The 13,624-nt window shown below is 37.4% G+C and overlaps 1 protein-coding gene across 1 annotated transcript in view; it reads left to right on the top strand.

The window, feature by feature from the left end:
* Positions 1 to 12,895, top strand: part of PDS5B (PDS5 cohesin associated factor B) — a 116,887-nt gene extending 103,992 nt beyond the window's left edge. The window contains exons 32-35 of the mRNA XM_075490785.1: positions 5,333 to 5,775; positions 5,867 to 5,968; positions 8,903 to 9,044; positions 9,869 to 12,895. Of these exons, the coding sequence (XP_075346900.1) occupies positions 5,333 to 5,775; positions 5,867 to 5,968; positions 8,903 to 9,044; positions 9,869 to 9,904 (723 nt within the window). The 3' untranslated portion in view covers positions 9,905 to 12,895. The remainder of the gene's footprint in view (positions 1 to 5,332; positions 5,776 to 5,866; positions 5,969 to 8,902; positions 9,045 to 9,868) is intronic.
* The last annotated feature ends 729 nt before the right edge of the window (positions 12,896 to 13,624 follow it).

Genomic DNA, 13,624 nt, shown 5'->3' with positions numbered 1-13,624 from the left:
TTCAAGAAAATATGCTGAAACATGAAACTGAGTTGATCTTGTAAACTACTGGAAAATGTGTTTAGAGTTGGATATGAAAATGCAATGAAAAAAGGTTCCGTTTGCATCATACTGACAATTCCTGGAAGCTGTCAAGATTACCAGTTATGATTTGCAGGATTTTGGTAATACTGACAGGGGTAAATTCTGCTAGAGCTAGGTTGATGAGAATTAGTCCATGATTTGTCTCATTCTCAGGATTTGTTACATTTGAAGCATTTGGGACATTGTTCAAGTTGCTAGCTTCCTTGGACTTCTGTTCCCCAATACATAGTAGAGATTTTTTTTTCCTATGTGTTCTTGATGTTTACTTGAAATATAGCTTTATAAGAATTAATTGGATTAGTTTAATAATGATCAACTATACTTGAGTTTTGGGGGAGAGGTTTAACCTGTCTGAAACTTCAGATTGCCTTCTGAAGTTGTAAAAGTCTGTATCATATATGGTTTCTTGCTCATAGCTAGCAAAATGATAATACCTCATTACAGTGTTGATGCACTATAATTCTTGCCTTTTTTGTACTGTCCCATCACTGGTGCTGAGGCATGTTTTCCTTTTCCAGCCAGCTGTGTTTTCCTTTCAGCAGCTGTAAGGAATAGCAACTGTTTGTTCTCCTGGTTATCTAGAATACCAAGAGAGTATCATGATTTGACATTGGATTTCAAGGAAGAGTTATCTGAATAGCCATATGGATTCTGTTTTCTTGCATGCAACTTGTACTGCAGTGAAGGCAGGAAAATGCTTGGTTCTGAATGCCAGGTATTACCAGTAGAAGTTGCAGCATGATATTAAAGCTGTCTGTGCGTAATACGGTCTTCAACAGGCTTTTAGGACAGGGTGAGCTAGTTAACTGATATTTATGGACCAATACAATCCCATAGGATGTGAAATAGTCTTAATAATTAACAAGCAAATTGTCTATGCGGTTAGATAAATGAACTGTTCTGTGAGAACATTGAACCCCAAGGGATAGCAGAATGGTGTCATTGCTATGCTCTTTTACAGTGTCAGGATCATTCAGAAGAAATTGCATGTGTCTATCTCAGAGAGAGATTTTAGGGAATGACTACTAACCAAGCCTGTCAGTGTTTAAGAGGCATTTGGAAGATGCCCTTAATAACATGCTTTAATTTTTGGTCAGCCCTGAAGTGGTCAGGCAGTTGGACTTAGGTGATCGTTGTAGGTGCCTTCCAACTGAAAATATTCTACTCCTATTCCTATTCTGTTCTAACCAAGGCCTTTGAGAGTGGCAGGCCTTTGAAAGTGGTAGCCTTGTCCTTACTAATTCTTACTGATGGATTTATCTACTTCTGTAGATGGGTAATGCTAAAGGTTTCTAATGAGGATATCAAAATTATAAACAGGCTAAATATTGTCTCAGGCAGTATTTACACCTGTATCAGAATACAGAAAAATAAACCACCAAAGAAAATTATAATTGTATTGTAATTCTAAGAGCAGTTCAAATAATAAAAATTTCACATGCCACTAGTAAATTTTGGTTCTTTGTGCCTTAATAACAGTTGGCAGTCTGTAAATTTTGTAGTATTTGGGATATGCATGGAAAAGTAATAATACAAACAAGATCAGATTTGTTACAATTGGATTTTCTAGAATGCATTAAAGATGTCCTATATCTGATGTCACTGCTGCTTTATTTTTTTGACTGCCTGACTTTTCTCTATTCTCCCATTATATCAGTCTGTTGCATTTTTCCTAGGTTGCTTGGGACATGAGCTACTGACTAGTAAAAATGTCCTGAATTTTTGCTTTTCTTGAAGTGCAGATAACTATCTTATGCTATGATATCTTGTGGGAAAAGCTAACCAGCTTATAACAAAATAAGAAAAATCAGGAATCTCTTGTCAAAAAAAGAAAAAACACTTGTGATGCTGCCTGTATTGATATGTTACTTCAGCTGTAAAGCTTGAAAAGTCTGAGAGTCCAAACAGCTGCTGGCATGCAATTCATGTTTAGAATCATGAGGTTGAATTGGTAGCCAACAAAGCTAAGTGATAAAGCAAATACAGTTTAGTATTTCAAGTACTTTTAAGGGTATTTGTACTTCACTTTGACTATGTAAGCAAGCTGCTTAAGGTCATTGATTCAGAACTCATTTTTAGTTTTTTGGAGGTGAGGAGCAGATTATAGCAAGCACTAACTGAGAAGCAGAATTTTAATTGGGGACCAGAAAGTCCATGTTTTAAAGATGTCACTATTCAGGATATTTGTCCAGATTACATCATAGAGTAACATGTTGGTTCTAAGGTTGTGGGACACTGTTTAACCTGAGGGAGAAACTTTACTTTGAAACTTGGCTACAACTACTTACCTGGTAAAAGCAGCTGTAGTGACAGATTGTGCACAATCACTGCAAAAGCAGGTAGAACAGGGAATAACGAGGATGTCACTGATTTAGATCAACAGTTTTGTCAGTGAAGTAATGAACTAGCAGGACATGTCATCATTGTTCAAACATTTTTCTTATTTTCTTCTAGTGTAATTCTTTGTCCTTCTATTTCTTTCACTTTTTTCCCTCATATCCTTTCTAGCTTTTATTTCTGCTTTTCTTGACCAGGGTTTATGGCTAAAGTGGAGACGTATATTTGTAAGCTGACTTCTGTCTTATGTCACAAGGGATATGTGAAGGAAAAAAACCCATTCAATCTGGTTTTAAGTGGCATAACTGTCATTATGTAGATTAAATTGCAATGTGGCAAATACTAATAAATGTGTTTGTATATTTTGAAATACAGTAATGTTAGTTTGAAACAAACATTGGTATGAAACTGTGAAATACTGTAAATATTTGAACTTCTGGACATTTCATGGTCCAAAATGAAGTAGTCATGGGCCCCATGAAATGGTAGGTGGGTAAATTCCCACCACCCCCAGGGGTAGGGGTTGGTTGAGGCAATCCTTTTGGCCCTAATCGCTGCTTATTAAAATCTTTGCACTGTTTACGGCTCTTTACTGTGTACTTTAGAGAACTAGAGCATGGAAAGGTGAAGAGTCATAGAATCATAGAACCGTTTAGGTTGGAAAAGACTTTTAACATCGAGTCCAACCATTAACCTAGCACTGCCAAGTCCACCACTAAACCATGTCCCTAAGCACCACATCTACACCTATTTTAAATACCTCCAGGGATGGTAACTCAACCACTTCCCCGAGGAGAGGTCAGACTGACAAGCCTGTAGTTCCCTGGATCCTCCTTCCGCCCCTTCTTGTACATGGGCGGCACATTTGCTAACCTCCAGGCAACTGGGACCTCCCCGGTTAGCCAGGACTGCTGATAAAGGATTGAAAGTGGCTTGGTGAGCACTTCCACCAGCATCCTCAGTACCCTTGGGTGGATTCCCATCTGGCCTCATAGACTTGTGTGTGTCTAAGTGGTGTAGCAGGTTGCTAACCATTTCACCTTGGATTACGGGGGCTTCATTCTGCTCTCTGTCCCCATCTTCCAGCTCAGGGGGCTGGGTACCCAGAGAACAACTGGTCTTACTATTAAAGACTGACGCAAAGAAGGCATTAAGTACCTCAGCCTTTTCCCCATCCTTTGTCACTATGTTTTCCCCTGCATCCAATAAAGGACGGTGATTCTCCTTAGCCCTCCTTTTGTTGCTATGTAGTTATAGAAACATTTTTTATTGTATTTTACGGCAGTAGCCAGATTAAGTTCTAGTTGGGCTTTGGCCCTTCTAATTTTCTCCCTGCATAACCTCATGACATCCTTGTAGTCCTCCTGAGTTGCCTGCCCCTTCTTCCAAAGGTCATAAACCCTCCTTTTTTTTTTCCTGAGTTCCAGAATACTTTCTGTTCTGAAAGCTTATGATTCAGAAAAGGTTCTATCTTTCTTGATATGCTAGAGGGATGGGATGCCATCCAGAGGGATCTTGACAGGCTTGAGGAGTGGGCCCATGTGAACCTTATGAAGTTCCACAAGGCTAAGTGCAAGGTCCTGCACCTGACTCGGGGCAATCCCCAGAATCAATACAGACTGGGGGATGAAGGGATTGAGGGCAGCCCTGCACAGAAGGACTTGGGGACACTGGTGGATGAAAAATTGGACATGAGTCAGCAATGTGCACACGCAGCCCAGAAAGCCAATCGTATCCTGGGCTGCATCAAAAGAAGTGTGGCCAGCAGGTCAAGGGAGGCGATTCACCCCTTCTACTTTGCTCTCATGAGACCCCCACCTGGAGTATTGAGTCCACCTCTGGGGCCCCCATTACGAGAGAGACATGGATCTGTTAGAGCAGGTCCAGAGGAGGGCCATGAAAATGGTCAGAGGGATGGAACACCTCTCCTATGAGGAAAGGCTGAGAGAGTTGGGGTTGTTCAGCCTGGAGAAGAGAAGGCTCCGGGGAGACCTTATTGCAGCCTTTCAGTATTTAAAGGGGGCTTATAAAAAAAGATGGAGACAGACCTTTTACCAAGGCCTGTAGTGACAGGATAAGGGGCAATGGTTTTAAACTGAAAGAGGGTAGGTTTAGATTGGACATAAGGAAGAGATTTTTTACAACGAGAGTGGTAGGACACTGGAACAGGTTGCGCAGAGAAGTTGTGGATGCCCCATCACTGGAAGCGTTCAAGGTCAGGTTGGACGGGGCTTTGAGCAACCTGATCTAGTGGAAGATGTCCCTGCCCATGGCAGGGGGGTTGGACTAGATGATCCTCAAAGGTTCCTTCCAACCCAAACCATTCTATGAGCTTTTAAGGGTTGTCTGGGGTTTTTTTGCTGCACAGAGCAAATGTTGAGTCTTAGTTCAGCTCTGCTTTGGCAGCTACCACTAATTCCTGTGCTTCTATTCTTCAATTATAAATTCAGGTTGCCCACCGTCTTCTGTATTAGTGCCTTGCCACTGCCAGCATGGGAGCCATGCATAAGCACCCTGTAGCTCACAACAGAGCTGAAGCCACAAGTTGACAGTTTCCATCCTCTGTATCTTTATATTTTCCTATTGATAAAAATGTGGTTATGGATATTCTAGCCAATCGTGTTTGCCACAGCTGAGGATACAAATGAGGAAGACCTTACACATTTCAGTGTTTTAACTGCTTACCTTTGAAATAAACTTTCTTTCTTGTCTGGCATTTTATATGTACGTATGTGTTTATACTTTTGCAAAGGTTTTTGAAATGGATATGTTAGACAGTCTTAGTAGACAACCTGTGTAACTTGAAGACTCTTTGTCTTGTTGGGGGAAACTTCTGTAGCTTTTTGCATACGTGACAGTTTAATATTGCAGTTTAATTTTTTAATTTAAAGATGTAATCTTACCTTTTCAGTCAGAGATGGAGAAGCCTAGAGGAAGGAAGAAAGCAGCTATCACAGATTCAGAAGAGAAACTAAGCATAGATGACCTGAATAAACTGGGACAAGAGCAGAAACTTAGAGGTAGTCAACGGGGAAGGAAGAGACCTGCAGTTGTTTCAGAATCTGATGAAACACAATGGCAAGAGGAAAAACGGCTAAAAGAAGATGTAATAGAAAGTGAGGATGAACAGAACAGTCCACCAAAGAAAGGGAGAAGAGGACGCCCTCCCAAAGCAAATAATGGGGGAACACCAAAGGAAGAACCAGTAGCAAAGTCATCAAAACGGAGCAAAAAAAAACAAACGCCAGCAGCTGCAGCAGAAGAGGAGGAGGAGGAGGAAGAAAGGCAAACTGAAAACATTGAACAAAAACCAAAAGGCAGGCAAAATAGGACACCGAAAAGAACACCGCAAAGGTAAGTCCGTCTTCTTGTAAGCTGCATCTCTTTTATCCTTGGACATTAGTTATAATTTGATACTTTGCAATTTGGGTCTTCCTCAAAACAGAGCAGAACCATCTGAAACTAGTACAGTTGAATCAGCACAGTCTACGCCACAGAAAAGACGAGGAAGGCCATCAAAAACACCACCATCACAGCAAAAAAAAGTGTAAGTGGTGAATATTTTCTAAATTTATGTTTAGTGAAAATTAAAAATATGCCTCTGTGCCCCCAAATTTCATTTACTGAAAATATTTCAGAATATTTTAATTGACAGCTAAGAAAACAAATTGTCATTGTTATTTCCAAAATGTTTTCCCTAGCTGCTTCTCCTAGAGCATCTCAAACCAGAGCAAGATGCTACGAGTAAGTTTAATGTGCTCAGGTAGCATATATGTAGCTTTGCTCTTCTAGGAGAAAAGTCAATAAAGCACATGAGGGCCTTGAAGATAGGGCTTTATTAGGACTTCAAGAAGCGAAAAGTGCTCCCGTTTGTTTTGGATAGGGAGGAAGAATCAAATTGTTACTGTGGTGAAACAGTATTGTGGAGAAGTTTATTCTGATTCTCCTTAAATTAATGTTTGCTTACTTTCTAATTTGTGGCCTTCTTATCATCCACTTGAATCATTTCCAAATGAATGAAATGTGCTACAATCTATGAAGGATAGTAGCTCTTGAAAATTCTGAGGCGTATTAAGCTCCAAAATAAAGGTAAACTCTGTGGCTAGCTTCATTTTCCGGGCCTACTGTAGGAAACTACAGGTATCTCTACCTTTTCTGTACATGTACATGCAATATACTTAAAGCAGAAGTGTACAAGTAGACAGAGGACTTACTGGCCTACTGGTTTTTGTTTGGTTTTTTTTGGGGGGGTGGTGGTGGGGTGGGGTGTTTTCTTTTTTTGTTTGTTTGTTTTGGGGTGGTTTTTTTACATACTGGAAATCTTTGCCTGAACAAGCTTGTACCCTCAATTCAAATTCTAGTTTCACACCAGATCACATGTTCTGGCATTTTACACGCACAATATCCTGACCTTTCCAGTGTTCTGTTTCCCTGCCTCAGGTCAGACCTCTCCTGCTCCTTTACTCTGTAACCAGAAACACAGGTCTCAATACTGTCTTGGTTACTACAGAAGTCACTGCTACATGTGCAGTGGAACCAGAGTTGGAAGCTGATACTGCCATGCAGAGAAGACATGCCAACAAGTTCTTGTTGGGTGATGTGCTATGTGGCATTTGTCAAAGATGCCCTTTAGTAAATACTTAAGTAGCTTCTGATTCACCTCTCAGTGAAATCAGTGAACTTAGTGTGTTTCTTTACCCCATTTTAAACAGAAAGTAAACTGTATCAGTACACATGATCAGTAACAGGCATAGCTCTTGTTCATGTGTACGTACGTTGTTCCTGGCATGAGGAGCCCAAGTAAGTTGGTTCAGGGTTCAGAGTTGTTGGGTCTATTTCAGATTTAAAAAAAAAAAAAAAAATTGTGTGTATTTTTTATTTTTTGTGATCAGATCACCCAAATTTTGACTGTCCTTTTTCCAAATCACCAAGAAAAAGGTGAGACCGCAGTAATTCCTCAGTCTTCAAAGTGGATTGTAGTCAGATATTTCTCCCTTTTCTGCATACATATCTACAGCAGTTTTAACAGAAGGGAGTTGATAGACTGAGCGGCACTGTGTACCACAAGAATATATTTAATCCAAATGCTTAAAGCTTTTTGGGCTCCTTGGGGATGGATTTGGCATAAGAATTTGGGATTTTACCTATCAGGTGATAAGCGTATAACCTATTTCTGATAGCTAATTGGGATACCAATTAGCACATGTGAACTGGCTTATTTTTGTAATATGTGAAAAGATTAACCTAGCTTGTGAATAATTCTGTTTCCTTTTCAATTCTGTTGCTTCTATCAGTCACAAAAGGCTTGAGTTGGGCTAATTTGTATTGCTACTCAAAGGATGTCATGTTGGTTGGTTGGTGCTGAAACGCCCACTATACTGTAATTACTATATACAATTCAGAGATTTTACTGTGTACAGATTTTAGTGTGGTTCTCAGGACTGAAAATTCCCACCACACGTGTGGTTTCACACTATCAGAGGACAGTTGTTTTGGATCTGTATGCCCCCACTGGGGATTGAAGTGTGTTTGTTGTCTGCCTGGAATAGAGTTTCTGGTTTAATTTAATCCAAAAAGTCACCTAGTTTGGGTGCACCAAGACAGCTTCGTGAATCAATCAAAGTGCAGTAAGCAGGATGATTCAGTGATTTGATTCTGAACTGTGGTAATGACCCAACCAAAATGGTAACGTGTGTGCAGCTGTGTTGTTTTGGATACATATCTAGTTGGCTTTTCTTCTTCTTCTTCTTCTCTCTCTCTCTCTCTCTCTCTCAGGCATGGGGGGACTAGTTCTCATTTTAAGCAAATGGGTGGTTTTTGCTTGTGGTTCAGCTTCCATGACTAACAAAGACAATTTTAAGATATTGTTGACTGTTCTTGATTATCCTGATTAAGATACTGTTATCCTGATTATCCCTAGCTCTTAGGATGAGCTAGCTTGGAAGATTTGCATTTAGGTTCATTATAGTGTTAATTTCATAAATAGCAATTTCGGTTCTTCTAGGTCTGTAAAAATATAGATGCAGTTATTCAAATTTCGTTGTGTATAAACTCCTATGGAAGCAGAATACATCTATTCATGGAATTGAATAGAAGGAAAAAAAAACCCAAGTATTTAGTCTCTGGCTGTTTGGCTTTTCCTGTTCACTGGTTACTGTTGCGTCAACCTTCTTTGGCCTGTATTCTGACACTGAAGAGAAAAGTCTGTATTGTCTATAGATGCAAAAATTGTTCAACTTTGTACTCTTAGCCCTCTATTCTGGAAGAATTTGGTTTTCAAATGCTGTTGTCCAGCCTCCTAGTTTCAATTCTTCTGTTCCGTGTGTGGATGAACTAGATAGGTATATAAGGTAGAAGTATTATATCACATGAAATTTTAAGGCTGCTGTTCTTGTAAAGTAGAATGTTTGCCCTCATACAGTTTATGCATATGCAGACCCATATAATGTGAAACTGATCCTTATTTTTCTTCTGATTGTAGCCGTGCAGGACGTTCCAAACAAGCAGCGAGTAAAGAGAATGAATCTAGTGAAGAGATGGACGTATTTCAGAGTAGTTCACCTGTCAGTGATGACATTCCCCAGGAAGAAGTAATGGAAGAAGAGGAAGTTTCCACAATCAATGTAAGAGAAATGCCCAAGATTTTCTTTGTGAGTCTTTGTGGTGTCCTCTGTGTATTGATTTTCAGAGAATGACTTCTCCTGTTCTTAGAACTTAACCTTCCTCCTTGAAAATGAATGAAGTGGTTGTCAACCGCCACTGTTGTGTAGTGGCACTGCACTGTAGTTTCCCAGAGAAGCAGCATTTCTTAGAAAATGTCAGGTTTTGTCAAGCATCTTAAATTTTCTGTTCTGTATAGCTTTTGTTATCTGTCTGCCTGAGTTGTGTAGTACCTCATGGGAATTATTTTCCAGGTAACTCATGCCCATTCTTCTCAGCTAGATTATAATAGTGAATAATGTTTCTTTATACAAAACAGGAACACAAAATGAATAGTACTGGAAAATAAGTATGGAATCTTGGAGCAGAATCCTAAACCGATTTCTTCCTCTTACCAGCATATGCAAATATGTTAAAATAAGTTTATATTTATTTCATACAAATACATTAGTAATGTTAGTAGTAATACTAAAAATGTAACTGTGAATGCCTTCACGCTTTTGCACACATCTGATGATTGGAGCATCCGAGTGTATGAAAACTCTGAAAAGGAAACTAGATTACTTTTGAATACTTGAAGGACACAGGCTCAGTAACATCAAAGAAAGTTATGTCCTGGTCATTGACTGAGACTTGTACCTGTGATAAAATGAGTAATGAATGACACTGTATACAGTTACTCGAACATTATTGTTAGAGTAAGCATTTTTTCCATTATAAAATGTATTTGTTCTTGAATTTTTCAAAACTTCTGTAAAAACATTTAAAATACTTTTTCTCCAAACAGGTCCGTCGCAGAACTTCCAAAAGGGAAAGGCGATGAGTGAGCACGTAGTTATCAGCCTTCCAGGTGAAAGCTTTGAAGAATGCTTTTAATATAAAGCTTGAGACTGAATGAAGCTGTTAGTGCACAAATGGGGTTGCTGAAAAAAAGACAAAACCTATTTTACTTTTACTGCCCCTGCATTTGCAGTCCCTAGGTCACAAGCTTTAGCCACACACATGTTGATATCATTAACTGTGGATTTTTGTGAAGTGTAATGTGCGCTGGCTTTGTAGACATATGAACTAAAGAAGAAAACTGTAAATAGTTCTTTTTTTAATGTTTCTGACTTCTAAAGTGCTTGTATAGCTTTTATCTGCGGCTTTAAACTGACAGTACCCCACTGTTTATTGGATCTATTGATTTAAAAAAGAACAGAGTTTGTTGAAAATTGATCTCAAGCAATATCTGTCAGTGTTTGTATTTGTACTCTTGTTGACATTTAACTGTGAAAAAAAAAATCAGTTGAACAAATAGTGCCACTTTCTTTTGCCACTGTTTGTTGAGAAGAAGAAGAAAAGAAAAACGGTCTTTGTTTCCTTCACGAATCTAACCTAGTGTTTACCTTTAGGCACCTACTTATCATCAGAGGTGCTAAATTACTTTCTTTTACAGTTGAACAATGTTGGATAGAATAATACAAGAGATGCAAATTGTGAAAGAAGTTGTTTGACTTGTTTTACACCTCAGTATTGATGCCAGACTTTTCTGGACTTCTAGTGGCATTGAAAATTCAAAAAGGATTTAAAATATTTTAATTTTAAAAGTGTGTTATTAAATAATGTACTGAATACCCTACCCATTTTATCTTCCCCTATCAGTTTTTATTAATCTACTGTATCAATAAAATTCTGTAACTGAGTTTTTAATAGTCTAGTATGTTAATGTGTATAGATATTTCCTTCTGAACATGATGTTCACAAAGAGCAAATTATTACTACATTATAATATGAAATCTGATATATAAACATTAGTGAAAATACAGTTCTTATTACAATGTAAAGTTAATCACAAAGAAAAATTTTATTGATGCAGTGTGTCTTTATAAAGCTGTTCTTGAGAGCCAAGTGTTTTGTATTTTATAGTGAAGTTGCATGTTTATGAAAAATGTGCTGAAAATGGGATGTAATGTTTTTTTGGAAACTCGTATCTAGCAGTAGTATATGGTAGGTTGCCTCATGAGAGAACCTTTTATTGAGAGTTTATTGTACCGTTTGTTTTTGGGTTTTGAGCCAAATTTTTTTGGTATGAAGAGCTAAGTTTTTGTTGAATAACCAGCTGTTGATTATTGCAGTCACGGTATTCAAGATTTGAATGAAGCTCCATTTTTATTTTGTGCTACCATAGAGAGATTGGTGTTTTGGGGTGGTTTTTTTTTTTTTTTTAGGTATAATCTGCAAAAAAATAGAAACAAAATACTTAAAGCAGTATCCTGTATGCAGTTTTACAGTTTACAAACTGTGTCTTTGAACCAAAATGTATAGGTTACTACACTATGCTTAGCCAAGCACATATTATTTCAGGTGCTGTTATCCCTCTGGTTCCCTACAGTTGACAACATGTGAAAAAAACAGTTGCTAACTAAGGAAAATTTTATCTCATTGAATAATGGAGCATTTTCATATAATCCATCAGTAAATAAATTATAGTTGCAAGGTGGCCTGTAAAAGTTAGAGCAAAGGATAATACTAAAACACAGACTTACTGACTTCCAAACTTAAGATCACTAGTAAAGAAACCTTTAGAATATTTTCATTATGCATTTTTTGTTGTTACCAATGGAAAAAGGTATTATAAACAATTAGATTATTCTGCCTCGGCTTAAACCTACCCCCACCCCCAGTATTCAGCTTTTCAACATTTATACCTATAGATATGGGGGAAATGCTGCCTAAAAAGGCAATTATGGTTGATTTGAATTGACTTTGAAATAGTTGGCACAACGGAACTGGCTTACTTATGCTTCAGCAGTGCAAATGCAAGTTGTTGCGGTTTTTTTTTATGGTATAAAATGATTGAAAGCTAGCTTTATATTTTCCTCTTTGACAGAATTGCACTGAAAACATTTATGGAAGATGTACCTTTAAGTCCATTTTATACAAAAATATGGAAAACTGATGCTGAAACTGCTGCAGACTCTTGAGGCTTTATGTGCATAAACATGGTTAGGTTAAACTTCATTGAATATTGATGCACATTATGATCAGTAATGTTTAATGTAAATTTAAACTATAGTTTTGCAATTTAAATGTTGATTTCTTGGGTTATAATGTGTAATTCATTATTTCTTGAGAAATAGGCACAGCAAATATTTCATTCTTATATTCAAACCTCTTCTAAGTTCATTCTCATCTCATATAAAGAAAATGAATATTTTATGTACTAACATTTTGAGATCTGCGTACAGTAGCTACAGTAGAGTATAATTATGTATAAAAGATAAATTGCTAACATTCAGTTAGCATGCTCTTCTGCAATGATAATGTTAAGTTTATAAAAATGTACTGTATTACATTAAAAGATCAAATTGAACTCACTGTAATAAGTTCCAGTATGAAATTTTTATGAGATTACCGAAGTATCTTGCTGTACTTTGCAGCAAATTAAGCTTATTTGTGTTACATTTCCTTTTCTTGCTGCAGTGCAACAGGAAACTTCCAGTGATCTGTAGTTCATATGTAAAATGCAAACAGTGATTGTAATCTTGATACTAGTGTTTAAGAATAATTCACTCTGATTCCAGAAGCATGGGATTTTTTACTTGTCACCAACTGAGATAATTAATATTTAGGGCTAGCTAATGCACTAATAGGAAGGAAACACAAAATTGCTTGAGAGTTCTAGTGTGAGTACACCTCTTCCACCTAGGATAATCTAGAATCCTGTATTAACTGTACTTGACTCTGCCAATTGACTTTATTTTCTAGCAAAATTGAACCCTTTTTCAAATACTTTGACACTTGCTGTTTTGACATTTTGATCTATGTGAACAAAAACATTAGAATTTACAAAAAACATTAGAATTTACAAAAAAGCATTCATATTAAAGAGATTTCCACTGAAAATGAATATGCTCAATTTGTGAGTAACTTGCAAAAAACTTAGACTTGAAGATTAAATACTTCATTCTGGCACAGCAGTTGTCATCGGATATTCTAAAAAAACGCCACCAAACTTCACAGAGGTGTGTGTGTGGTTTTCTTGCTATTTTTTTTGCATGTGTAGGTTTTGACAGATTATCAAAGTCTGCTTTTGTGGACACATACAATAGTGTTTGGATCCTGCAAGTTTACATCCCTGTGGTTCTGTGGGGTTAGTTCTTAAATGCATTCGTCCTATGCAAATACAAGAACAAACCCAAGTACATTGATATGTTTGAATATTCTAACACTTGGGCACACAGGACATGTAGTGGAAAGAGCATACATGTATCTTAAAACTGTATACCCCAGACATACAAAATTCTGAGTTTGTGGATTGAAATATTTTTAAAATTTGTGTTTAAATATATATACATTTATATATACATATGTATTGTAGAGATTGATACATCTCTACCTCATCAAGGTAGGTGCAGTACATATTTTACAAAGAATTTTTTAAAGAAACACCTTCAAGTATACCACCATGTTTGTCCAAGGCAGTGTGTCTACAAACACATGATTAAGATGAATTCTAGATGGCCATCCCACTAGTCTGATTGCTCTATGAGGACCAAAA

The sequence above is a fragment of the Mycteria americana genome, chromosome 1, assembly GCF_035582795.1.
Source record: "Mycteria americana isolate JAX WOST 10 ecotype Jacksonville Zoo and Gardens chromosome 1, USCA_MyAme_1.0, whole genome shotgun sequence".
Taxonomy (NCBI): domain Eukaryota; kingdom Metazoa; phylum Chordata; class Aves; order Ciconiiformes; family Ciconiidae; genus Mycteria; species Mycteria americana.
This window is presented reverse-complemented; position numbering and strand designations above follow the sequence as displayed.